This window comes from Sminthopsis crassicaudata, chromosome 5 (genome assembly GCF_048593235.1).
Source record: "Sminthopsis crassicaudata isolate SCR6 chromosome 5, ASM4859323v1, whole genome shotgun sequence".
In the NCBI taxonomy this organism is placed as follows: Eukaryota; Metazoa; Chordata; class Mammalia; order Dasyuromorphia; family Dasyuridae; genus Sminthopsis; species Sminthopsis crassicaudata.
The window spans coordinates 267,019,529-267,047,169 of NC_133621.1; the positions used below are offsets into that span (position 1 = coordinate 267,019,529).

Sequence of the window (27,641 nt, forward strand, 5' to 3'; positions counted from 1 at the left end):
CTTTTGTTTTTCTTTCAAAAGGGGAAAGTCCTGGGAGGGAAAGAAAATTAATGCTTGTTAACAGAAAAACAAAATAAAATGAAGATTAAAAAAACAAAACAAAACATTTTGCTGTTGTATAAATTGCTTTCCTGGTTCTGTTCACTTTATCTTGTACCAATTGATAAGTCTTCAGATTTTTTGTTCCTTTCTAGACTTGCTATTATCACTTCTTTCTTTGTATTAATTTTTTCCCCAGATTTTATTTCTAAGACATTCTTCTCCTTGAAAATTAACTTTAAAGTGGCCAAAACAGAGAAGAATACAACTTTTTCTTGAAGCCCATTCACCCTTTTGCTCTCAGTGGATAAAGCACTGGACAATAGCTTTACAAAATCAAAGCAAGAGAGTCATTCTGTTAAACATCTCCAGACTACAAACCATTCTCTGTCTGGAGAGATGGCAATAGGAACAAGAATTCAAATCCATGAGAAATATTAATAGTGGTACTGAGTATAAAACTAGTTTCCCTACACTTGTTACTATTCTGCCTAAGAGAAAATGAACTTTGCTAATTTCTCCTGGCTCCACAGAAGCCCAATCAGTCAATGATACTCTCTATTCACTCAGCATAAGGTCTAGCACAGCAGGCAGTAAAGGTGTTGGTTGAAAAATCTGTTGGGATTTCCCATTTCTTATGAGATCATAATATCTTTTTGCTTTTTACCTGGAGAGTCTCTGATTTTGATTTGGGTAGGGCCACTTCCTTCATAGTTTCCATCTCTCCTCCTCTCCCCATGAAAACGATTCCCTCAGCAATAGCTCACAACTGCTACTGTAATTACAACCATTTTGGTATAAACATTTGTTTCTATTTTGTTGCAGATAATTGTGCACTCAGTATAGTCTGTGAAACTGAGATGCAACCAAGTATGGATCGATTCTCTAATTCATAGTTGCTCCATCAGCCAGCACCACATCATCCATATGTGGAAACATTGTTCCAGCAAATAGAGAAGCTTTGAATGCTGTGGATAAATTCTCTTATCTTGCCATTGATTATGGAATTGGAACATTCTTTGCCAGAGCTAGCTCACTGTTTGAGAGGCTCTGAGGGAAAGCTTGGCAGATAAGACATATTAGACTGACAATCAAACCGAAGGGCTACAGAGCTGTTGTGCTTGCCTTGTTGCTGTATGTCTGTGAAAGTTGAACAGTATATCAGCACCATGCCAAAAAATGGAATTACTTCCATTAGAATAGTCTTAAGAAGAATTTGAGGCTCCTATCAAATAGCATAAAATATTAGACACTGAGGGCCTTTCTTGAACTAACCTGCCAATCATCCAAACTACTAGAGAGAGTACAACTCTTTTGAGCTGACCACATTGTTTTGAATGCCTTATGGACACTTGCCAAAATATTTTTTATTGGGGAACAGGATAAGCACTCACAAGGTGGCCAGAAAAAGCAATACAGAGATACTCTCAAGACCTTTAGAATTAATTGCACGTCATGGGAGACACTGCATAGTACCACTTAGCATGGTGTACTCACATCAGAAAAATGTGCTCTATGAGCAAAACAGGATTGAATTAGCCCCAGAGAAGCCACCTCAAATGTTCATGAGGATTATTTGTGTCTGGCCTGTGGCACAGGATTCCAAGGTTGTATTGGTCTCATCAGCCACAGTTGGATATGCTAAGCTGACGTGAAGACAGTAATGTCATTTTAGTCTTCTTTGAAAATAAAGGATGATATCCATTACTTCTGGCACCTTACAATATTCTTAAGGTTAGTGCTAGAGGAAATACCCAAAAAAGTCAAAGGAAATCTAGAGGACCTACCAGAAATCTAGCTAATGAAGTCTGCACTCGACGGTATATAGAAAGCCTCCCACAACTTCACAAGAATCCTCTAAGGAACATCTTCTCTAATAATTATCATCATCATCATCATCATCATCATGACTAACATAGTGCTACATGCCAGATTCTGCGCTAAGCACTTTGTGAATATTAGCTCATTTGATCCTCACAGCAATGCTGGGAGGTAGTTGCTATTATTCTCCACATTTTACAGTTGAGGAAACTGAGGCAAACTGAAGGTAAGCGTCTTGTCTGTTGTCATATACATAGTAAACAATTATGATCTTTTTGAAAATAAAGGATAATATCCATTACTTCTGGCACCTTACAATATTCTTAAGGTTAGTGCTAGAGGAAATACCCAAAAAAGTCAAAGGAAATCTAGAGGACCTACCAGAAATCTAGCTAATGAAGTCTGCACTCGACGGGATATAGAAAGCCTCCCACAACTTCACAAGAATCCTCTAAGGAACATCTTCTCTAATAATTATCATCATCATCATCATCATCATCATCATCATCATCATGACTAACATAGTGCTACATGCCAGGTTCTGTGCTAAGCACTTTGTGAATATTAGCTCATTTGATCCTCACAGCAATGCTGGGAGGTAGTTGCTATTATTCTCCACATTTTACAGATGAGGAAACTGAGGCAAACTGAAGGTAAGCGTCTTGTCTATTGTCATATACATAGTAAACAATTATGATCTTTCTCACTCCCTGTCTTGGACTCAATCCACTGAGCCCTACAAATGCAAAGGTTCCAAAATTGTGCTAACATCCCCACATCAATTGAAATGGTTAGCTACATGCCCCTTGGCAAAAGCCACAAAGAATCTGAACCTTCACTATTTTTTTTCCCTTTCACCTGCCTTCACCCTTTTCCCAAGATTCAATTTTGGGAAAAGTCTGACATTGAAATAGCAGGAAAAAGCAATAAAATTGGAAGCCTTTAGAACATGCATTGGCTTCTCCCTCTCCCTTCTCCTCACTGTTACCCTGCTTCAAAGGGAAAATAGCTAGTGTTTACACAAGTGTTACTTTGGAGAATCTAAATTTTCCTCCATGGAAAGAAATTAAAACTGCTATTCCATGCCTTAGATAATAGGATAATTTATTTTCTTCCCCCCTAGAAAACAAGGATGAGCATAAGGGAACTCGAGTGTGCATTAAAAGAACAATTTAAATAGGACTTGTAAATTCATTTGTAAGCCAAGTTGTAAATTATAACTATCTTTCAGGAGGCTTAAAGTAAGTCTTCACACATAACTCAGTTCAACATTGTTCAAATTAATGAGTTCACCTTTTTCATTAACAAGGTTCAAGCAAACGCTGTGTATGTGTGTGTGTGTGTGTGTGTGTGTGTGTGTGTATTTCCAATGCAGATCTTTTTTTCCAGTGTCTCCTTTTTCTTAAATGCTAATTCTTCTTTTTCTTCCAGCCTGCTGCTACCACCACAACTGTCCACTCCAGTAAACACTAGAGCCACAGATCTAGTGGCCTTCCAGAGTCTCATGACCTTCTGAAATTTACAAGATCACCTGGGCTCATCCATTTTGAGGTTTGGACTCAGTCCCACCTAATGACTTTGGAAAAGATAAATCTTTCACAATTCCCTTACTCTACTTTCCCATGAATCTTTTGAGGAGTCCTTATGATTGGACAACACAAAGGAAAAAGAACATTTAAGGAGGGGGACAGAGGATTCTTCAGCCAGTACTATTGGTATACAGATAACTCTTAAATAGTACAAATAATGACTTCTCTGAAGTTGGTCCGCATTTTTACACTATTTGAAGTTATATGTAGGTCAAATATGGCCATTGGTTCTAGCCATATTCAACCATGTAGTCTAGCAAATCCAATTGATGCATGTGAACAATTCATAAGCTTCAGTATTTGAAAAAATTGGAATCAAACTAAGCTCTGCCTCCAGAAACAATGGGAAGACTTAACAAAAATAGATTCAATCAGATGGAGACATAATCTATATTTTCTCAAAAACAACTGGAGAAAAGGGCATATAATACAAATGTGTCCCATAAGTAGGAAAACCAGGGAGAAACTTCAAAAGAATGGCTTTAATAAATCTGCCATCTATACAACAGAGTTCAAATCTAGTCCTTTTCATTTATTAGCTGTGTTCCCTAGCCAGGAATGATAATACTTAAAGTATTTTAAGTACAACTGTTTGTTGTAAATTTGCAGCAAAAACAGAGATAAAAGTATATAAACCACAAAGATATTAGGTATTTGGGAGCTATTCATATCACCAATAATTGTAAGAGGAATGATTTGTCCATTTTTTATCTAGTTTATTTTCATCTGTATTCATTAAAAGTTCATGAAAATGTGTTTCAACTGCCACAGATTTCATACTGGGTTTCAGCCAAATACCTATAGGTCATTAAATTTTAATGATTTGTCTCTGTATTTGAGTATTGACAAACTAGATTTACTTGTTTATTCTTCATATACACATTGGCCTTCTTTCCAAGAAGTACATGCTTTTTCAAATAAATATATCAATGATGACCAATTTGCTGTCCACAATATATGCACAGTATAATACATATATGATGATGGAGTTATTACTTGCTCAGTGGGGCTTTGAATTAGCCAAACCATTGTCCAAATCTCTTCAAAATATATTGTGGTGCTAAATGTTAGAGAATGTTATAGAAGTTCTACAGGATATCATCAGGTAAGGAACAAACAATGGAGAGAATGTATCTCTTGATTAGATCTTGCGATGTCACAAGTATAACCAACATGTTGACCACCAGATTTACAAACTGGATCACAGACAATCCCTACTGAAACCAAAAGACCTACAAGGTGAACTGACATTTGGATTTGTTGGAAAAGCAAGGGAAAATTATTAGAGTATTAGGGGAAGGGGAAGGGGAACTAGGAGAAGGAAAAGAAGAAAAGAGAAAAAAAAGGAAAATGAAAAAGGGGTAAGGGAAAGAAAAAGGGGACAAGAGAATACTGATGAGGAGGGAGGAAGGGAGGGGGAAACAAAGAAGACCAAGGAGAACCAAAATTGGCAACAGGAACAGTTGGGGGAGCGTGTTGGGAGTGAGGGTCATTGGAGTGGATATACATTGTTTCTGTATTCTTAGGTTCAGTGAATTTGGAGCTGAAAGAAATCAATGTGAGTTGGTGATGCAAAGAATACATTTCACATCATGAATGGAATAGAGAAAGGTAGCAGGGAAAAGCAGGATCGGGAAAGTTGCAGAAATGTCCTTACAGATTGGAGGTTGAACCCAAGTCAGTAGAAAGTAGCAACAAAATACTGATACCTTCTACTCCACAATAATGTGACTTAAAAACAAAGCAGACTTTGATGATCTCTCCTAGTGGAAGCGTGCAACACTGGGATATAAAGTAATACAGAGAATCAAAGTATCCCCGTAGAATATTTGAAAATAGCCATGTTTTCTTACTCTTTTCTATCATATCCGTATCTCTTGTCTCTGAATTCATCAGTGAACCTCCTAGAAAGTAACACCTTTAAAAACCCAATCTGGATCTCATCTAGCATTAGGATTTCATTTTAAAATATAAACCGAAACTCCAAGAGGAAGTGCTTTGCCCATGATTACGAAAGTAAGCAACAGAGCAGCTCCCGAGATTCGACCGCGAGACCTAAAGCTCATCCACCCTCGCGATCTCGATCTCGACTCTCCAAGGTGAGAGCTAACGGATCCGCACTCACGCACTCACCAGTGCTGTGTTTTGATCCTGTATCGCATCCGCGTGAGCTGCGGACCTGATAAAAGCACGCGCAGTTCAGTTCCCCTCCTGCCATTGCCAGAGTTGCAGTCGGCTCTAGGGCTGAATTGTTTCTTGCTGTTGCGGGCTCACAGGTTTCTAAACCTCTGGCTTGGGTTATTGACATTTCCCCTTTTAGTTCTTTAATCCCCCCTTTATTTTTACCTTTTAATTCCCCCTTTATTTTTCCCCTTTAATTCCCACTTTATTTTTCCCTTTAATTTCTTATTTTTCCCTTTAATTCGCCCTTTATTTTTCCCTTTAACTCACCCTTTATTTTTCCCTTTAATTCCTCCTTTATTTTTCCCTTTAATTCTCTCTTTATTTTTCCCTTTAATTCCTCCTTTATTTTTCCCTTTAATTCTCCCTTTATTTTTCCCTTTAATTCTCCCTTTATTTTTTCCCTTTAATTCTCCCTTTATTTTTCCCTTTAATTCCCCCTTTATTTTTTCTCTTTAATTTCTGCTTTATCTTTCCCTTTAACTCACCCTTCAATTTCTCCTTTAATTCCTCCTCGTATCAGGCTGAGGGGCCGGGAGGGAGAACTCCCTCCCGGCCCTGAAGCCTGCTTCCAAAATGAAGCTTTTTCATTTCGGCAAGAAAAAGCAGTTTCCACCTGGTCCCTCCATCAAGCTGCCGATGTTCTTTGGGTTCCAAAAATCCCTCTACATCCCAGGATACATGATCCAGAGCAAGGACCTCCGGAAGATTCACAAAGCTGCCTTGGCAGGCAAAGTGGCAAAAGTGCAGTATCGGCTGCTGTTAGGAAAAAACAGTGTAAACGATCAGGATAAAAAGAAGCGGTAAGAGCAAAGCTTGGGAGAGGGGGAGAGAAGCGAAAGCCCCCACCGACGGAACCTCAGACATCCTACCCCCATCCCTCCCCCTGAATGTTTGTCCCCTGCCCCAATTAACCTCCTCGAAATCAAAACACCTGAGTACCTGAGACAGGGTTAAAGTCAGGCTTTGACTCCTAGAGATTGGATAACGAGTCACAAAAACTGGTGATGCCTCCTCCCTCCTGCCTGTCCATTTTCAGTGAACTGGAAACTCCTTCCTTTGGCTTTTAACCCGGGTACAACTGGCATATTCTTAAATCAGTACAACGTGAGAGCTAATACTCTGCTGAAATATTGACATGCTTTAAAAGGACTGTGTCACAGTATCCATGAGGATATTTGAGGGATTTTCTTGGTAAAGTTACTGGAATGTTTTACCATTTCCTTCTAAAGCTCATTTTGACAGATAAGGAAATTGCGGCAACCAGAGTTCAGTAACCTGCTTAGGATCACACAACTGTAAGTATCTGACATCAAATTTGAACTCGGGTAGATGTCTTCCTGATTCAAAACCCAGAACACATTATTGTGCCACTTAGCTGCCCCAATTTGGACAAGATATGTGAAGAGTAAAAATTTAAAGGCAGAAAACTGCTTTTAAGATCTACTCTATATATCAGGCACAGGGTTAACAGCAACAGATACAAAGGATTGGGGAACAGGGATTGTTCCTACATTGTAGGAGCTCAGTCAGGTAAGGGATTTAATGAGCAAGGCAGCCTGAGAAACAGAGGAACCAGGAGAGACTAGTGTTACAAAACCTAGAGAGAAGGGAATAGCAAGAGAAAGGATGTAGTTTTAAAGGAGGGTCAAAAAGAAGGAGAATGGAGAAAAGACAATTGGATTTGGCAACTAAGAGATCCATTAGAAGAAAGAACATGAGTATCAACAGAAAATGACAGGAGAGGAATTGGAGATACCTCTTGTAGAGATTCCTCTCATGGCGTTTAGCTACAAAAGATAGAGGCGTGGTATGATAGTGGGGATGGATTGATCAAGTAAAGTTTCTTTGGTGATTGGGGGAGAAGACATGGGTAAGTTTGGAGGCAAGCAGGGAAATAGCCAGAATGTAGTGAAAGATTGAAGATAAGTGAGTAGACGCATGATAGGTAAGATAGAATGCTATCTCTTGTATTTGTAGAAACATTTTCATTGGCAAGGAAAAGGGCTGCTACTTCATGTGAGGTGAAGGGAAAATATTGGTAGGAGGTATTTATAGATGAAATAGATGAGAAGGGTAAAAGAGATTTCAGGGAATGGCCTCAAATTTTGCTCAGTAAATATGAGCCAAGATTTTTAGCTCAAAAAGTGCAGAAGAGTGTACCATGGGAGGTTTGAGAAGAATTGAAAAAATTTCAAAAGACCTGCCATGGTATGTGGCATAATGAATTGTTTAGGGAAGTATAATATCAAAGGATTGCCTTGGATCAGTGAGAGCTCAATTGAGGTCACGTAACATAAATTTATAGTGGCCCTAGTAAGCACAGTTGCATGATTTTCTCCAGCCTTATTTGAAGACATACACAGGAAGCCTGAGGCTTAGAAGGACAGTGTTGGCAATATGATACATGAGCAATAGATTTAAAGGAAGGCAATGGAGAGTTGAACAGCCATAAGGGAAGTCAGTGGAGGGTTGAACAGCCATATTGCATTGTTCTCCAAAGAGTCAAGATGAAGAAAGGAGAAGAATGTAGCTAGTTCGGGAGTGATGGCCTTGGATTAGAAATCATGGTCTGGATGAAAAACAGAATTTAATTTTGCAAAGCAAAGGAATAGACAGAATGACAACAGATTGTGATCAGATGAGAGAAACGGGATTTGAAAGCATGGCAGTGCTGAATTTGTAGATGGTCGGCTGGGATAGGTGAAGTAGATCATATGAAATGAAGTTGAGTGAAGTGAGTATGTCTAAGGAGTATGTCTAACCTGTATGTTGTTGAAGATAACACATGGGTGCAAATCACTATGTATAAACTAGATACATACAAGCAGAAATGGGAGTATTCTCACAGAGGGACAGCATTAATTTTAAAGGAGATAACTAAAGCCTCCTGATAGAAGGCAAGACTTTTGCTGAAATCAGGAGGTGGAAGTGTGGAACATTCCAGTCATGGGGACAGCAAGTAAAGTTACTTAGTGTCAGAAGATGGAGTGCTATGAGTGGGGAAAGGACAGTGGACAAAAATTTATTAAATGTTTACTACGTAACTTACACTTTGCTAAGATTTTGGAATACACACAATTGTCAAAGACAAACCCTGCTGTCAGAGCACTCACGTTTCAATAAAGCAGATAACATGAAAACATAAAAGTACAAACATGATTCTCCATACAGGATAAACTAGGAATGATCAATGACATCAGTTTTAAGGGGGGTTGGGAAAAGCTTCTTTTAGAAGTTAGTATTTTAGCCAGGCTAGGGCAAGAGATGAAGGCAAGAGAAGAGAATTTCATGGTAAAAATGACTGGAGTCAGGAAGTGGGTGTGTTTTGTGCTACAGTGGACAGTATCTGCTCACTCCATGCTTACTCTCTCAACCAAACTACCGGTTACAATGGGCCAATTGGCTGCATGCTGTATAGAGCAGAAGAGACTCTAGTTGTCATAGAAAATAGAACTCAACCTAGAACTTGCTCAAAGTTTTTATATCTATGACATATATTCAAAGGCTTGTCATGTCTTCACTTTATTTTTCTTTAAATAATTTCCACAAGTATTCCCCCTACAACCCAACAATCCTAATTTCTTGAAAATATGGGGTATTGTATTTAATATAAACACATATAATATATATTTGTTAAAATACAAAAATAAACATAAATGCAAATGATTGGAAGTAACTCTTGCTTTAAAATATTTTTTTTTCTAAAACTAAAGAAAAATGAAAATCCTATACCTAAGCAGTATGTCAGTTCAAAGAAAATGTTAGTCCCTTTTTCAAGGTTGAGATACTTTTAAATATGATCAGAGAACTCTTGGTTATTGAGTCTAAACAGAATGTCACTATTTAATTATCCACCACCAGTTTTAAGTTAGAGTATACTTGATGTAGAGACATACTCAAAAAGGTGAATATGGAATTTGTAAGTGAATATGGAACTTGTGAATTCATTGAAAATGGTCTCAGATTCTTCCCGTCTCCCCTCTACTTTTATGGATATATTCTCCCCTAAAATGCACAGAAACCAAGTTGCCCTCCCATCCTGGTTTCACTCAGCATGATGGTTTACTTTCTTTTTCACCCTCTTTTCTTGTATTTTGAGAATTTTATGCCGCTTTGCTTCCTTCCTTTCACTACTCATAACTCAGTTTCCTGCTTAAGTAATTTCACAAATATTTCACAAATATAGACAAACACCTTTTAAAAAATTCCTTTTTCCTTTCTGCCAGTTCCTTCCCAGAAATATCATTCTTTTATCTTGTCTTCTTTCCTGAATAAAAAAAGCCTATGTTTATATCATAGCTGATAAACAAGGAGTATGCCTGGATTAAGAAAGAATTAGTAGCGTGAACTGAATGAACAAATTTCAGTTTCTATAAAGTTCCCTTCATAATCTCAATAATCAAAGGCTTCATTTCATCTCCTCTTTTTCTAATTGAATTTTTAAAAACATTAGCAGTTAACTTTTGTAAGAGACATAAAAGTCTTATGGGTTGTTTTTCTGTTTTGTTTACTAATTTAATCACTAATTTGTATTCTTACTAATGACCCAGAAAGACCTGAATTATATTGAACCTTATGTACTTTCTTGTTGTTGGACCCTGAGCAAAATTATTTCTCAGTTTCTTCAATTTCCTCAAGTATGAGGATGATAAGGCCTACTTCCCAAAGCTCAAATGAGGTAATATTGGTAAAATGCGGAGCACAGTCTCTGAGTCATAGTAGACACATAAGAGATGCTAGCTTTCCTCTTTATTAAGGTACATCCAAGAAGGGGGAGGAAAAATTCTCTTCCCCTCTAACTCAGACACTGGAAGAAGGCCAGAAGGAAAAGGCAAAAGGAGAGTTCTGAAAAAAACAAGAAAAAAACAAAATATACCTATATGAATATTTATATGAATATTCATTACATCAGTAATACATGAATTTATTGTTATGAATATTTCCTCCACCAATACATAACACAACCTCTTTACAACTTGGTGTAGATATTAGCTAGGAGCAGGTGGTTTTCAATGGATAGAATGCTGGGCTTGGGGTCAGACTCATCTTTGTGGAGTTCAAATCTGGTGTCAGATACTAGCTGTGTGGCTCTGGGCAAATCTCTCAGTCTTGTTTGTCTCAGTTTCATCATCTGTCAAATGAGCTGGAGAATGAAATGGCAAACTACTCCAGTATCTTTACCAAGAAAACTCAACATGAGGAGACAAAAGTGGAACAGGATTAAAATGACTAGACAGAGACTGACATGTATTTAACAAATACACCATCAATGAAAACATTCATCCTCCTTTGAGCAACCTGGTAATACCTTTATGACCTTAGTTCGATTGGGCCATGGACAGCAGACATACCAGACCCTTACTTCAAATCCTATCCTCCATGGCCGAACTGCTAAAATGTTTACCCTGCTGGAATAGCCTATGGCCACCTAGAGCTGCATTTCAGTGCGTGTTTGTAGACAGTGCACACACATGCACATGTGCTTGTACAAAGATACAATATGTAAATGTATAAGGGATTTTTATGAGGCAGCTGCTTCATTAAATATTTTGTAATTGTGGACAAATATCTTTGTGATAAAAGTTATTAGACTTAACCACCAGGCACAGTGAAGCTCACCTATAATCCCAGTTACAGGGAGGCCAAGGCTGGCAGATCTCTGGAATTCATGAGTTCTGGGTTGCAGTGGGCCATGCCTATAGGATCTCTGCTCTATTTGATATTAGAATGGTTAATTGCAAAGTACAATGGGCCAGCAAGTTACCTCAGGAGAGGTGAAGCAACCCAGATCAGAACCTGAGCAAAGTTCCCTTGATAATCTGTAGTGAAATCTACATCGATCTGCTAGATATATTTCTCCTGCTCTAGCAATTTTGTGTATCACATCCAGCAATGAGAGTTAACCCACATTTTGTATTTATTTATATGAGATAAGTGGCCATTTATTTTGGAAATGATTTACAGTTTAGGCATAAAAATAATAATGCATGGTATATTAAAAATTATCCTAACAATATTGCAATATTTATTGCTGCAGTATAATATCAAAGAATCACATTGCTCTTTCATTTCTGTAGAACATGTCTTCATTTGGCCTGTGTTACTGGACATTTAGATGTTGTGTCCCTATTAGTAGAAAGAAAATGTGAACTGGATTTGTTGGATCAAGATCGTCGAACACCCTTAATGAAGGTATGCATTAGTTAACCATGCTGTTCAATGAAATGAATTTGGATTTCTGTTTTTGATTAAGAAAATGAACTATTAGTACATAGCTCATTTAAATATCACCAATGTTGCTTGAATATACTAAATTTTATCTTACAGTATTATTTCTTTGTATACTATTGACAGGCAATCCAATGTCAGCAGGAGGAGTGTGCAACTATCTTGCTTGAACATGGTGCAGACCCTAATATTGGAGACAACAACAACAATGCTCTTCATTATGTTGCGTATTTTCAGAACATAGACATCGCAGCAAAACTGCTTCGCTATAAAGCTGATATTGAAGCAAAAAACAAGGTGGAAACTAACAATCTTGTAAAATAAAGTAGATTATCATCTAAAAAATCATAGTATCCAATGTACACATTTTATAATTCATTTATTTATGGAAGTATTTCTTTAATGAAAATAATTTAAAATCATTCTGTCATAATTCTGAAGTTCATTAGTCTTCAGAATTTCTAATGTAGGATGGAGGGGTGAGGAAGTCAGGGAGCACATATTACACTGGAGAGATTTCATTCACAGTGGAACTCCTAAGAAGGAAATTCCCTCTACTGATTTAGACCATGGATTGCTTTATGATTTAATCTTTAGAATATGGATTTTTCAACTGGGATCCATTAACTTTGAAAATGCTACAATAAGTTTATAGTTATTTCAATGTAATTGGTTTTGTTGTTTTGTATCTATTTTGGACATTTAAAAACATGATTCTGAAAAGTGGTTCATGACAAAGAAAAAATTAAGAAACCCAGTGTTAGGGAGAGTCCTGGAGGTACTACATGGTCTCCCACTCAGTACATGTGTCAGCTGCAGGCCCTAAATCTAGGTCTTACTAACTTTGATGCCAGCTAGCTGTTCCATCAAATCTGTCTCTCCAGAATCTTCTTCGCATGGTCTATTAGGTCTGCTTCTCAGAATGCATTAGTTCTAGCAGATATTACCTGTATTGTTTTCTACATATAGACCTTTACAATGTGACTTTGTCATGAGGAAATGCCATAAGGCTTTTAGGAAAAACCTTTTGAAGTTTGTTCCTACTAGATATAGCTACACAGACAGAGTTTTTACAGGAAAAATTCTTAAGTACATGCTTTCTTTATCCTAATGACTACACATTTTCTTTTTTAGAACTGCTGAATGATTCCTGATTTGCTAAGACCTAATTCTTAGTCATTGTCACTTGAAAGAGAAAAAAAAAACAATAAATATATTAGGAGGGTTGATAAGAAAGGGAAAATGCTAGGTGAATGACTTTGTTTCAGGTTTAGCCCTCTCAAAACAAGACTGGTTTTTAATTTTTTAAATTTCTTGTTGTTGAGTCTGTTGTACACCTCAGGAGAATGGGTAAAAACAAGTAGTTTTCAACGTTAATCTCAGCCAGCATATAACTTTACCTTAGTAGAGTTCCGATGAAATAAGTTTGGCTCCATTTGGACAATAATTGCTTATGAAATGAAAAAAGAGAGAAGATACTCATGAAATAATATGAAAGATTCTCTTAGAAAATTTGAATTTCTGTTTTGTGATTTGATATCTACTTTTACTCTATCATTTTACATATAAGGAAACTTACAGCCCAGACAGATGAAATAATTTGCTTTATGGTCACATAGGGATTAACTAACAGAAGCAAGATTAATGCTCTAGTCTTCTCACTGGAGTGTTCCATTGTACCATATTTTCTGAACATGTCATTAGCAAATTCACAAAATATTTGCAAAATGTCATAAATTGAGCTGAAATAAATATAGAATGCTTACTTAATATAACGATATCTTTATTCTAACTTTGCAGGAAGGCCTTACACCACTTTTTTTTGCAGTTAGAGCAAATAAGTGTGATATGGCAGATTTTCTGTTAAAGAATGGAGCAAATGTGAATGCCTTGGATATCTTTCAGAGGTATGATAATTAAAGCTTAAAAGACATGAAACCCCAATGTTTTTTGAGGAATAAAAACAACTTAAATAATGGAACACTTAGTGAACAACAATAATTGAAATTGAATATCATTGCAAAGCATTGAAAAATGTCAACATCAGGTATGAAAAGAAAATATCCTTATATTTATGAATGCAAGAAGGAAAAACAAGTTTATTTGGGCATACTAACCATTGTTTACTATTTGCAGTTTTCTTTATTGATTTTAAATCAGCTACGATTATTCCATAGAACTTTTGAACTCTCATAATTCAGCTGATTCTCTTTATGAAATAATCTTAAAATCATTTGCATGGGGATTATAGCATGGAGCATCATCTATGAAAAGGGAAAAAAATCCCTATTTATGACTCTGCAAGAGAAAAAACAGTTCAGTTCATGTGGGCATACTAACTATTATTTATTGGTGATTATTATTTGCAGTTTTCTTTATTGAGTTTAAATTAGTTAAGATTATTCCATAGAAGTTTTGAACTCTCATAATTCAGTTGATTCTCTTTATGAAGTAAGTTTAATGTCACCCATGAGGATTATACCTTGTATTTTCCTGCTGCTTCTTGTTTCAATTTTCTCTTAAGAATATGCACATTGTTAAATGCAAATAAATAAATAGAATGATATGATGACATATTTTGATGGACCCTTTATCTTATACATTGTGAATACTCATGCCACAGATTCAAATTTTAATCCTTCCATCCAATCTCATCCTACAGGACTTTTGTCATTAAGAACCTAGGAAACTCCCTGAATTCTTCCCTTCGTTCTTTTAATATTTGAGGACCAGTGCAAGCTTTTGTTTTCAATTCAAGATTAGGCCACCTCTTTTTCTATTCTTGTATGTTTGTGACATCACTTACTACATCAGACTCATAAAAATCACCTACTTGTACTCTCCATACATATGTCCATGGATTTTGGGGATTATCTAAATTTTGATTCTTCTGAAATCATGTGTTTCTGTTAAGTATTTTGTAAAATTTACTGTGGCCAAATATCATTCCTGAAAGAATACTGATGTTTATAAAATGAGCTTTTGTGGCAGTGTGAGCATTAGAGAAATGCTGTATGGTTTCTCAAATGAGATCCTACTGGATTTTGTTTTCCCAATAATTTTGAAACCAGTTCATTGTTGTTTTTCAATGCCCATGCAGACTTTTTGCGTGTATATGTCTATATGTATAAACACATGTACAAAGATATAGGTAAAACAACTAAATTAAATGGGGCTGCCCATTAAACTACATGGAATCTGGAAAATTCTTACTTTTCATGTAGTTTTTCAATATGGATTCTATGTCACCATATATGTGGGTCTTTTCCACATCAAAAAGCTTGCTGCAATTAGGAAAATGTCATCCCCAAATAGGAGCATTTGGAAATATTTCTGGCATATACAATCTATTCTTTTTGGACTTTGTGCAAAGCATCCTACATAGCAGTGGCAAAAGCCAAAATATCCCTTTAGTGGAATGTGTTATCAAATCTTGTGTTCTTTTAACATTGCATGAAAGAAAATTTTTGGATATCACCAAAAAAATCCAAAACAAAACCCAATGACAGACCAATCCCAATCACAAAACTGATGTTATCCTAATAAATAAAAATGATTGGTTACTATTGTTGGAATGATTTCAGAATTAGTTGATTATGGTCATTCAGATCATAGACTGGCCGGAATTAAAAGTACAAATACAAATGAGAAGAAAGCATAAAGAAGAAATAGAGAAATGTAATCTGCTGTAATTAAAAATGCTATCAACTCTTCCCAATGAGAAAATCAAGCAAATACTAAACCATTGTTCCAATAAAAGAGGCAAAATAGCCCAGAAATTGCATCAGTTGGGAAATGACATCTCTCCCAACAAGAGAGCCATTATATTAACTCGAGCTTAGAATACAACACAATTTGTTAAAAAAAAATGAGGAGGAATATAGATGAAGATGTGTTGCTTCACAAAGAAATGAAAAACCATTAAAGAGAGAATTTGTTTCACATTTCTCTAATTGCTGGGCATTCCTTCAATGTTCAATATTTGGTGAACACAAAAAGGACTACTATAAATATTTTTGTTATGGAGGTCCTTTTCCCTTTTTTATAATCTCATGAGAATACAGACCTAATATATCTGTTCTTCGAGGTTTACTTGCCTGTTGCAGATAGTTCAAATCACTCTCCAGCCTAGTTGGATCAGTTCACAACTCCACCAACAATGCACTAGTGTCCCAATTTTCTTACATATTCTTCAACTTATAACTTTTTCCTTTCTTATAGTATTAGTTAATATAATGGTTGTGAGATACTTCAGACTTGTTTGACTTCTTTCTAAACTTTTAGAGAAATTGGGTTTCTTCATCTGAAAAATTCTTGCTCATTTATTAACTGGGGAGTGGTTTGTATTCTTATAAATTTGACATAGTCCTTTATATATTTGGGAAATGAGGCCTATATCATAAATACTTGTTACATAAGTTATTTCCCAGCTTTCATTCTAATTTTGGTTGTATAAAAATTTTTGTTTTTATAAAAGCGTTTGCTTATGATATCATGCTTCTTGTTTAAGTCATGCTTTGACCTTATCTTAGTATACAATGTGAAATGTTGGTCTATACCTAGTTTGGGTCCTATTGTTTTCTAGTTTTTGCAGCAATTTTTGTCAAATAGTGAGTAATTCTTAACCCAAGGGGTAGGGTCTTTGGGTTTATCAAACACTAGGTTGCTATGATCATTGACTATTCTCTGTTCCACTTTTCCGCTACTCTTTTATGGACAGTACCAGAAAATTTTGATGATTGCTGCTTGATAATGTAGTTTGAGATCTGGTATTGCTAGACTATCTTCTTTTATATTTTCTTTTCATTAATGCCCTTGATATTCTTGATGTTTTCTTCAAGGAAGTGAATTTTGTTTTTGTTTTATGATTTTCTAGCTCTATCTAATGATTTTTGATAGTTTGTTCCATGACACTGAGTAAATAAATTAATGTAGGTAAAATGATCATTTTTTATATTATTGTTTATATCTTATTTTTGTCAAAAGAATTTTATAATTGTATTCAGACAGTTCCTGGGTTTGTTTTGGCAGTAGACTCCCAAGAATTTTATTTTGTTTATACCTATTTTGCATGGAGTTTTTCTTCCTGCCTCTTGATTATGGGCCCTGTTGGTCATATAAAGAAATGGAAATGATTTATGTGGGTTGGACTACAACTTTACTAAAGTTGTTAATTATTATAGTTCAATATTTAGTTGATTTAGGATACTTTCAGTATACCATTATATATCATCTGAAAGAGTGATCATTTTGTTTCTCATTGCCTATTTTAATTTATTCTATTTCTTTTTCTACTTTTGTTACTATAGCTAACATTTTTAGTATTATGTCAAAAAATAATCATGACAATTGACATCCTTGCTTCACTCCTGATTTTACTGGGAAGTCTTCTAGATTATCTCCATTACATATAATGCTTGCTGATATTGTTAGATAAATACTGCTTATCATTTTAAGGAATATAAAATGTTGCTTTTCTTTTTACTCTCTAGTGCTTGTTATAGGAATAGGTGCTGTATTTTATCAAAAGCTTTTTAAAGCATCTTTTGAGATAATCATATGGTTTCTATTGCTTTTGTTATTGATATAGACAACTCTATTGACAGTTTACCTGATATTAATCCAGTCTTGCATTTCTGGTCTAAAGTCGATCTGGCCATAGTTTATAATCCTTGTGATACATTGCTGCAAAATCATTGCTGTTGAGTAAGAATTTTTTTCCATTGATATTCCTTTGGGAAATTAGTCTATAATTTCCTTTCTCTGTCTAGGTCTTTCTGATTTAGGTATGGTGTCAAATTGGTGCCAGAAAAGGAATAGTAGAACTCTTTCTTTGCCTATTTTCCCAAAAAATTTATATAGTATTAGAATTAAGTTTTCTTTGAATGTTGATTAGAATTCCCAAGTGAACCCATTTGGCACAGGGACTTTTTTTTTCCTTAATGACTTTCTCAATTACTTTTTTTTAAGATATAGTTATTTAAGCAAGCATCCCATTTTCCCGATCTATTATTAATCTAGGTAATTGATATTTTCCTAAATATTCATTGATTTTTCCTTATATGGTGAGATTTATTGGCATAGAATTGGACAATTTTAACCTAATGATTGTTTTTATTTCTTCATTGGTGATAATTTCATTCATTTTCTTTTGACAGTGGACACATGGTTTTCACCATTTTTTAAAAACACATTAACCAATGGCTTATTTCATTGATTTTTTCATTAAAACAGCTAGTAGATTTATTTACTAGTCTAATACTTTTCTTAATTTTTTTGTTTACTTTAAATATTTTGAATCTCATATTTGGTTGTGAGGAATTCTAATTTGGTACTCAGTTGAGGATTTTAAAAATTTATTCTCTTATTAGGTTTTTTTTTTTGTTTTGTTTTGTTTTGTTTTGTATTTGTTTTGAGTTTCATACCCAGTTCATTGATCTATTCTTTTTCTATTTCACTGAAATAAGAATTTAGAGAAGCAGATTTTACCCTAACTACTATTTTGGCTGCATCTCATACATTTTGGTATGTTATCTCATTATTGTCATTCTCTTTTATGTCCTACAACTTTGCTAAAGTTGTTAATTCATTCTAGTATTTTAGTTGTTTCTCTAAATATTCCATATCACTGCAAAGAGGGATAGTTTTGTTTTCTCATTACCTACTTTAAATTCTTCAATTTCTTTTTTTTTTCTTTTGCTGATAAAGCTAACATTTCTAGTACAATATTAAATAGCAGTGGTTATAAGGGGCAACCTTGTTTTAACCCTAATTTTATTGGGAATGTTTCTATCTTATCTCCATTGAATATAATGCTTGATGATGGCTTTAGATAGGTGATATTTATCATTTTATGAAAAACTCAATTTATTCCTATGCTCTCTTGTTGCTGTTGTTGTTTGTAATAGGAATGGGTGTTTTATTTTGTCTATTGAGATAATCATATGATTTCTGTTAGTTTGCTTATTAATATAGTCAATCAATGCTGATAAATTTTCTGATATTAAGACATCTTTGTATTCCTGGTATAAATATCATTTGGTCATTTTGTATTATTCTTGTGATAAATTCCTATAATCTCTTCTAAAATTTTATTTGTTTCTTATTATTTCCCAGTTAAATTTAAAATGTATTTTAACATTTGTTTTTAAAAGTTTTGAGTTCCATATTCTTTCTCTTGTGCCTGTCCACAGCTCCGATTAAGAAACCACAAGTGAAGTTATGCAAAACATTTCCATAGAAGTCACATTGAGAAAGAAAACATAGATGTCCCATCATAAAAAAAAAAAAAGAAGAAGAAGAAAGCTTGAAGTATAGGTAGGGACAGAGGGAAGGAGAGAGAGAAAGGAAGTAATAGAGGGAAGGAGAGAGACAAGACAGGGAAGGATGGAGGCATGAAGAAGGCGAAGAGGAAGGGAAGGAGGCAGAGAGATGGAGAGGAAGAAGGAGAAAAAGATTGAAAAGGAGAGGGAAGAGAAAGTATGGTTCATTCTGTATTCAGACACAGTTTCTTAAATCAGTCCTTCAGAATAGTCATAAAATATTTTATTGCTTAGAGTAGCAAAGTCATTCAAAGTTGGTCATCTCAAACCATTGCTATTAATTAGTACACAGTATATGTCACTTTGCTTGAATTCATGGATGACTTTCCAGTATTTTTTTTCTGAGCTTAACATTTAACAAAGAATAATATCCCATGGCAATCATATGCCATATTATTCAGCCATTTCCCAATTGGTGGGCTTCTCCTCGATTTCCATTTTTTTTTTTTTTTTTGCCCTGAGAAGAGAACTTTTACAAATATTTTTGTACTTATAGTTGTGTTTACTTTAAAAAATCTCTTTTCATATTTAAAGTTAGTAGTGGTATTATTAGGTCAAAGGATATACCTGAATTTCTAGCTCTTTGGGCATAGATCATATCTTCTGATCATTTATCATTTGGGCCATAACTCATTATTTTTTAAAAAAAAATTACTCAGTTTCCTCTATGTTTGAGAAATAAGGCGTTATCAGTGAAACTTGCTCCAAAATTCTGTTTATAATTACCATTGTAATCATATTCCCCCTTGTTCTATTCTCTCTCCTTTCACACTAACACTCCACAAAAAAATGTTTTATTATTGACCAAACCCTACCCCAATATGCTCTCTTCATTTATCACTCCTTCTTCTTCCAATATTCCATTACTGTCCTATTTTCCTTTAAAAGAAGATATTTCTATACCTGTATATTGTACATTATTTTCTTTTTGAACCAGTTCTAATGAGAATGAGGTTCATTTACTTCCCCTCTCCTCTCCTTTTCCACACTAGTATAGAACCTTTTTATTGCCTCTCTTTTTATGGCAGATAATTACACCATTCCACTGTTCTCTTTCCTTTTCTCCTAGTGCATTCATCTATCACCTCATAATTTCATCATTTTTATTTTGTCTGTCTTATTTTATTATTATGTTTACCAACTATGTTCAAAAAGGTTTTTTACATTTGTTTTTACAATTTTTTAGTTCTAGATACTTTCCCCTTATTTCCTCCCACAATTAAGAAACCACTTGTGAAGCTAGGCAAACCATTTCCATAAAAGTCAAGTTCTAGAAAAATAAACATAGATGTCCAAATCTAATGAAAGGAAAAACACTCAAGAAAAATTAAATAAAAAAAAAACAGAGAAATAGAGAATGTTTTAATCTGAGTTCAGACACAATCAGTTCCTTCTGTGGGTAAGGATGGGTACTTTCTTCATAAGTCCTTCAGAGTAGTTGTGGATGATTATACTATGGAGAATAGCAAAGCCATTTACATCTGGTCATTGCAAAACACTGCTATTACTTTGTATCCAATCCATTTCACTTTGCTTGTGTTTGTGGAGGATTTTCTGAGTTTTGTTTTGTTGTTTTCTTTTTTTCTGAAAACATTCTACTCAACATTTCCCAAAGAACGATAATATTCCAAAGTAAACACACACTTCAGTTTATTGATCCATTATCCAATTGATAGGCATCTCCTAATTTCCCAAGCTTTTTTGCCCTGAGAGTTGCTGTGAATATATTTTATATGTAAAGGACATTTTTCCTTTCTTTTTTTTCCTAAACTTTTTTGGTATTCATGCCAAGTAGTGGTAGTGTTAGGTCGAAGGATATGCATGAAATTGTAGCTCTTCAGTTGCAGATCATATATTTTGATCATTTATCAATTGGTGAATGATTTAACTTTTATAAATTTAATTCATTTCTCTTCATGTTTGAGAAATGATGACTTATCAGAGAAACTTGCTTTGAAATTCTTTTTGCAATTACTATTGCTAACTATAATTCCCCCTCCTCCCTCCCAATTTATTCTCTCCCTCCTTTCACCCTCTCTCTCCTCAAAAGAGTTTTGGTTCTGGGACCTCCCCCAATATGCCTTTTTCTTTTCACTTCACCCCCATTTCCCTCCTATTTCCCTGCAGAATAAGATATGTTTCTACATATCTTATTGACTATATATTATTCAATACATATTATTATTATTAAAAGAGTTAAGATTCACATTCTCATAGTCTCGTCCCCTTCTTCCCATTTGTAATGTGCAGGCTAGCTTTCTGGAGGTCCTCCAGAAGGGTCTTGGTCTCAGCAGGATAGACACCACTAGAATGGTCAAGAATAGAGACTAGATTTCTTTATTCTAGCCCAGTCTTGACCTTAGTGCAAAAGGCAAGAAAGCCATCAGTAGGCTGGTCAAAGACTGTCTGTCTTTCAGTCCTCCTTAGCCCTTATATGCCTTATTGTAATTAGATCATTACAGGATACTAATTGTGTGTCAACTTAGAGAATCATTACATCACCATACTATGTATATATGTGAACTGGAGAACCATCATCTCATCTTTTCCTCTGAGTTGACAGCTTATTTCAAGTATACTTCTCCAGAGTTCCAGTCCTCTACAACCTTCACTATAAGTTTTTTTTTTTCCTTGACTCTTTTTTTTTGATAGATAATTTTCACAATTCTACTTCTTTTCCCTTTTACCCAGTAGATCCCTCTCACCACTAAATTTCTTTCTTTTTTTTTTTTTTCCTTTCTTTACTTTTTTTTTTTTTTTTTTTTTTTTGCTGTTGAGGCAATTGGAATTAAGTGTTGACTTGCCCAGGGTCACACAGCCAGGAAGTGTTAAGTGTCTGAGACCAGATTTGAATTCAGGTCCTCCTGACTTCAGGGCTGGTGCTCTATGCACAGTGCCACCTAGCCCCAACTTCATTATTATTATTATTATTTTTTGAGGCAATCTGGATTAAGTGACTTGCCCAGGGTGGTTAGGTTCTTACTAAGTGCTAATGAGATAATGAGATATTAGGTTCTTAGTAGGTGCTAAATCGGTATTTAACAATTCTCTAGTTCTGGCCTTTGGGGGGAGTTTTACCCCTTTGAACTCCTGGGGAGGAGCTTGCATGCTTAGGAGGAGCAAGTTCATTGGTTGAAGTATTTTTCCCAGAAGCCCTTGCATTATCCCATGCCCATTCTCTTGGAGGATAAAAGAAGGCATCACTCAAGAGATTGAGAGTCTTGTCTGGGCTAGATCTGGGGTGGCTCTCTGGAGGAAAGAAGAGTCTCTACTCTAGGTCAGAGTTGGCAGCTGAGAGATTGAGTTGAGACAGCAGATCTCCTCCCCAGATAGCAATCAGCAGTCTCTGGAGACAACAGAACATTACACAGGGTCACACAGCTAGGAAGTGTTAAGTGTCTGAGACCACATTTGAAATCAGGTTCTCCTGACTTCAGGGCTGATGCTCTATCCACTGTGCCACCTGGCTGCCCCAATTTCATTATTTTTTTTAAATTTTATCCCTTTGTATTCAACTTAAACTTGTGTCCTTTGTTTACATATACTCCTCTTACCTTCTTAATAATGAGAACGTTCTAGGAATGTAAGCAGATAGGCCTTATGATATCATTTTCCTTGTTACCTCCTTATGTTTATTTTTTCTCATTTTAAAAAATTAATTTTATAATTAAAACATTTTTAGACAGTACATATGCATAGGTAACTTTTTACAACATTATCCCTTGTACTCCCTTCTGTTCCAAATTTTTCTCCTCCTTCCCTCCACCCCCTCCCCTAGATGGCAGGCATTCCCATCCATATTTAATATGTTATAGTATATCCTAGGTAAAAAATATATATGTGCAGAACCAATTTTTGTTGTTGTTGTTGTTGTTGCAAAGGAAGAATTGGATTGGGAAGGTAAAAATAACGGAGAGAAAAACAAAAAATGCTAACAGTTTACACTCATTTCCCAGTGTTCCTTTCCTGGGTGTAGCTGATTCTGTCCATCATTGATCAATTGGAATGATATTATCTCTTGTCTATGTTGAAGATATCCACTTCCATTAGAATACATCCTCATACAGTATCCTTGTTGAACTGTGTAATGATCTCCTAGTTCTGCTCATTTTGCACAGCATCAGTTGATGTAATTCTCTTCAAGCCTCTCTATATTGATCCTGTTGGTCATTTCTTACAGAACAATAATAGTCTATAACATTCATATACCATAATTTACCCCACTATTCTCCAATTGATAGGCATCCATTCATTTCCCCATTTCTAGCTACTACAAAAAGGGCTGCCACAAACATTTTGGCACATAAAGGTTCCATTCCCCTCCTCAGTATTTCTTTGGGATATAAGCCCAATAGCAGCAATGCTGGATCAAAGGGTCTGCACAGTTTGATAACTTTTTGGGCATAATTCCAGATTGTACTCCAGAATGGTTGGATTCTTTCACAACTCCACCAACAATGCATCAGTGACCCAGTTTTCCCACATCCCCTTCAACACTCATCATTATTTATTCCTGTCATCTTAGCCAATCGGACAGGTGTGTAGTGGTATCTGAGAGTTGTCTTAATTTGCATTTCTCTGATCAATAGTGATTTGGAACACTTTCATATGAGTGGGAATAGTTTCAATTTCATCATCTGAAAATTGTCTGTTCATATCCTTTGACCATTTATCAATTGGAGAATGGCTTGATTTCTTATAAATTAAGAGTCAATTCTCTGTATATTTTGGAGATGAGGCCTTTATCAGTACTTTAACTGTAAAAATGTTTTCCCAATATGTTACTTTGCTTCTAATCTTGTTTGCATAAGCTTTTGTTTGTACAAAAGCTTTTTAATTTGATGTAATCAAAATTTTCTATTTTGTGATCAATAATGATCACTAGTTCTCCTTTGCTCACAAATTCCTTCCTCCTCCACGAGTCTGAGAGGTAAACTATCCTATGTTCCTCTAATTTATTTATGATCTCATTCTTTATGCCTAAATCATGGACCCATTTTGATCTTATCTTAGTATGTGGCCTTTAAATGTGGGTTCATGACTTGTTTCTGCCATACTAATTTCCAGTTTTCCCAACAGTTTTTGTCAAATAATGAATTCTTGTCCCAAAAGTTGGGATCTTTGGGTTTGTCAAACACGAGATTGCTATTTTTATTCACTATCTTGCCCCGTGAACCTAACCTAATTCACTGATCAACTAGTTTATTTCTTAGCCAATACCAAATGATTTTGGTGGGTGCTGCTTTATAATATTAGTTTTAGATCAGGTACAACTAGGCCATCATCATTTGATTTTTTTTTTTCATTACTTCCCTTGAAGTTCTCGACCTTTTGTTCTTCCATATGAATTTTGTTGTTATTTTTTCTAGGTGATTAAAATAGTTTCTTGGGAGTCTGATTAGTATAGCACTAAATAAATAGATTAGTGTAGGGAGTATTGTCATCTTGATTATATTCGCTTGGTCTATCCAAGAGCACTTAATGTCTTTCCAATTATTTAAATCTGATTTTATTTTTGTGGCAAGTGTTTTGTAATTTTGCTCATATAATTCCTGACTTTCCTTTGGTAGATATATTCCCAAATATTTTATACTATCGACCGTTATTTTGAATGGAATTTCTCTTTGTATCTATTGTTGTTGGATTGCATTGGTAATGTATAAAAATGCTGAGGAGTTATGTGGATTTATTTTGTATCCTGCAATTTTGCTAAAGTTCTGAATTATTTCTAATAGATTTTTAGCAGAATCTTTGGGGTTCTCTAAGTATACCATCATGTCATCTGTAAAGAGTGATAGTTTGATTTCCTCAATACCTACTCTAAATCCTTGAAGGTCTTTCTCGGCTCTTATTGCTGAAGCTAGAGTTTCTAGTTCTATATTGAATAGTAATGGTGATAGTGGGCAACCTTGTTTCACTCCTGATCTTACTGGGAAAGGTTCCAGCTTATCGCCATTACATATAATGTTTACTGACGGTTTTAAATATATGTTCCTTACTAGTTTAAGGAATGGTCCATTTATTCCTAAACTCTCCAGTATTTTTAGGAGGAATGGATGTTGGATTTTATCAAATGCTTTTTCTGCATCTATTGAGATGATCATATTTTTGTTATTTTGGTTATTGATATGGTCAATTATGCTAATAATTTTCCTAATATTGAACCAACCTTATATTCCTGGTATAAATCCCACTTGGTCATAGTGTATTATCCTGGGGACGATTTTCTGTAGTCTTTTTGCTAATATTTTATTTAAGATTTTATCATCAATATTCATTAGGGAGATTGGCCTATAATTTTCTTTCTCTGTTTTCAGCCTACTTGGTTCAGGTATCATTACCTTGTCTGTGTCATAAAAGGAATTTGGTAGGACTCCTTCAATCCTTATTTTTTCAAATAGTTTATATAGCATTGGAGTTCGTTGTTCTTTAATTGCTTGGTAGAATTCACATGTAAATCCATGTGGTCCTGGGAACTTTTACTTAGGGAGTTGGTTAATAGCTTGTTCTGTTTCTTTTTCTGAAATGGGACTATTTAGACTATTTACTTCTTCCTCTCTTAATCTGGGCAAGCTATATTTGTGAAGGTATTCTTCCATTTCATTTATGTTATCGAATTTATTGGCATAAAGTTGAGCAAAGTAGCTCCTACCTATTGTTCTAATTTCCTCTTCATTAGTGGTGAGTTCTCCCTTTTCATTTTTTTTAAATTTTATTTATTTATAGTTTTTTGACAGTATATATGCATAAGTATTTTTTTAAACATTATCCCTTGTATTCATTTTTCCAAATTATCCCCTCCCTCTGTCTACTCCCTCCCCTTGATGACAGGCAGTCTCAAATATTTTACATATGTTACAGTATAACCTAGATACAACATATGTGTGTAAATACCATTTTCTTGTTGCATATTAAGTATTAGATTCTGAAGGTATAAGTAACCTGGGTAGATAGACAGTAGTGCTAACAGTTTACATTCAATTCCCAGTGTTCCTTCTCTGGGTGTAGTTGTTTCTGTCCATCATTGATCAACTGGAAGTGAGTTGGATCTTCTTTATGTTGAAGATATCCACTTCCATCAGAATACATCTTCATACAACATACAGCGATCTTCGGGTTCTATTCATTTCACTCAGCATCATTCATGTAAGTCTCTCCAAGCCTCTCTGTATTCCTCCTGCTGGTCATTTTTTTTACAGAGCAATAATATTCCATAACCTTCATATACTATAATTTACCCAACCATTCTCCAATTGATGGACATCCATTTATCTTCCAGTTTCTAGCCACTATGAAAGGAGCTGCCACAAACATTTTGGCACATAAAGGTTCCTTTCCCTTCCTCAGTATTTCTTTGGGATATAAGCCCAATAGCAGCAATGCTGGATGAAAGGGTATGCAAAGTTTGATAATTTTTTGGGCATAATTCCAGATTGTACTCCAGAATGGTTGGATTCTTTCATAACTCCACCAACAATGCATCAGTGTCCCAGTTTTCCCACATCCCCTCCAACATTCATCATTATTTGTTCCTGTCATCTTAGCCAATCGGACAGGTGTGTAGTGGTAACTGAGAGTTGTCTTAATTTGCATTTTTCTGATCAGTAGTGATTTGGAACCCTCTTTCATATGAGTGGATATAATTTCAATTTCATCATCTGAGAATTGTCTGTTCATATCTTTGACCATTTATCAATTGGAGAATGGCATTATTTCTTATAAATTAGAGTCAGTTCTCTATATATATTGGAAATGAGACCTTTATCAGAACCTTTAACTTTAAAAATATTTTCCCAATTTGTTACTTCCCTTCTAATCGTGTTTGCATTAGTATTGTTTGTACAGAAACTTTTTAGTTTGATGTAAACAAAATCTTCAATTTTGTGATCAATAATGATCTCTAGTTCTCCTCTGGTCATCAATTCCTTCCTCCTCCACAAGTCTGAGAGGTAGACTATCCTCTGTTCCTCTAATCTATGTATGATCTCATTATTTATGTCTAAGTCATGGACCCATTTTGATATTATCTTGGTATTTGGTGTTAAGTGTGGATCCATATCTAATTTCTGCCATACTAATTTCCAGTTTTCCCAACAGTTTTTTCCAAATAATGAATTTTTATCCCTAATGTTGGTATCTTTGGGTTTGTCAAAGACTAGATTGCTATAGATGTACCCTTTTTTGTCCTTTGTATCTAATCTGTTCCACTGATCTACCGGTCTATTTCTTAGCCAATACCAAATGGTTTTGGTAACTGCTGTTATATAATGTAGCTTTAGATCACTTACACTTTGACCACCTTCATCTGACTTTTTTTTCATTACTTCAATTGCAATTCTCGACTTTTTATTCTCCCATATGAATTTTGTTGTTATTTTTTCTAGGTCATTAAAATAGTTTCTTGGGAGTCTGATTGGTATAGCACTAAATAAATAGATTAGTTTGGGGAGTATTGTCA

The 27,641-nt window shown here is 35.0% G+C and overlaps 1 protein-coding gene and 1 long non-coding RNA gene across 5 annotated transcripts in view; both read left to right on the top strand.

Moving 5' to 3' along the window:
* Nucleotides 1-4,380, top strand: part of LOC141544585 (uncharacterized) — a 78,052-nt gene extending 73,672 nt beyond the window's left edge. The window contains exons 5-6 of the long non-coding RNA XR_012482664.1: nucleotides 865-2,513; nucleotides 3,292-4,380. This is a non-coding gene — a long non-coding RNA (uncharacterized LOC141544585). The remainder of the gene's footprint in view (nucleotides 1-864; nucleotides 2,514-3,291) is intronic.
* A 1,089-nt stretch (nucleotides 4,381-5,469) lies between these two features.
* Nucleotides 5,470-27,641, top strand: part of LOC141544586 (ankyrin repeat domain-containing protein 26-like) — a 133,945-nt gene continuing 111,773 nt past the window's right edge. For 2 of the 4 annotated variants that reach the window (XM_074270958.1, XM_074270959.1), the window contains exons 1-4: nucleotides 5,992-6,433; nucleotides 11,711-11,825; nucleotides 11,988-12,158; nucleotides 13,662-13,768. In XM_074270958.1, coding sequence (XP_074127059.1) covers nucleotides 6,207-6,433; nucleotides 11,711-11,825; nucleotides 11,988-12,158; nucleotides 13,662-13,768 — 620 coding nt within the window. In that variant the 5' untranslated portion in view covers nucleotides 5,992-6,206. Of the gene's footprint in view, nucleotides 5,549-5,991; nucleotides 6,434-11,710; nucleotides 11,826-11,987; nucleotides 12,159-13,661; nucleotides 13,769-27,641 lie in introns of those variants that run through there. The other 2 variants (XM_074270960.1, XM_074270961.1) reach the window with 2 other exon arrangements.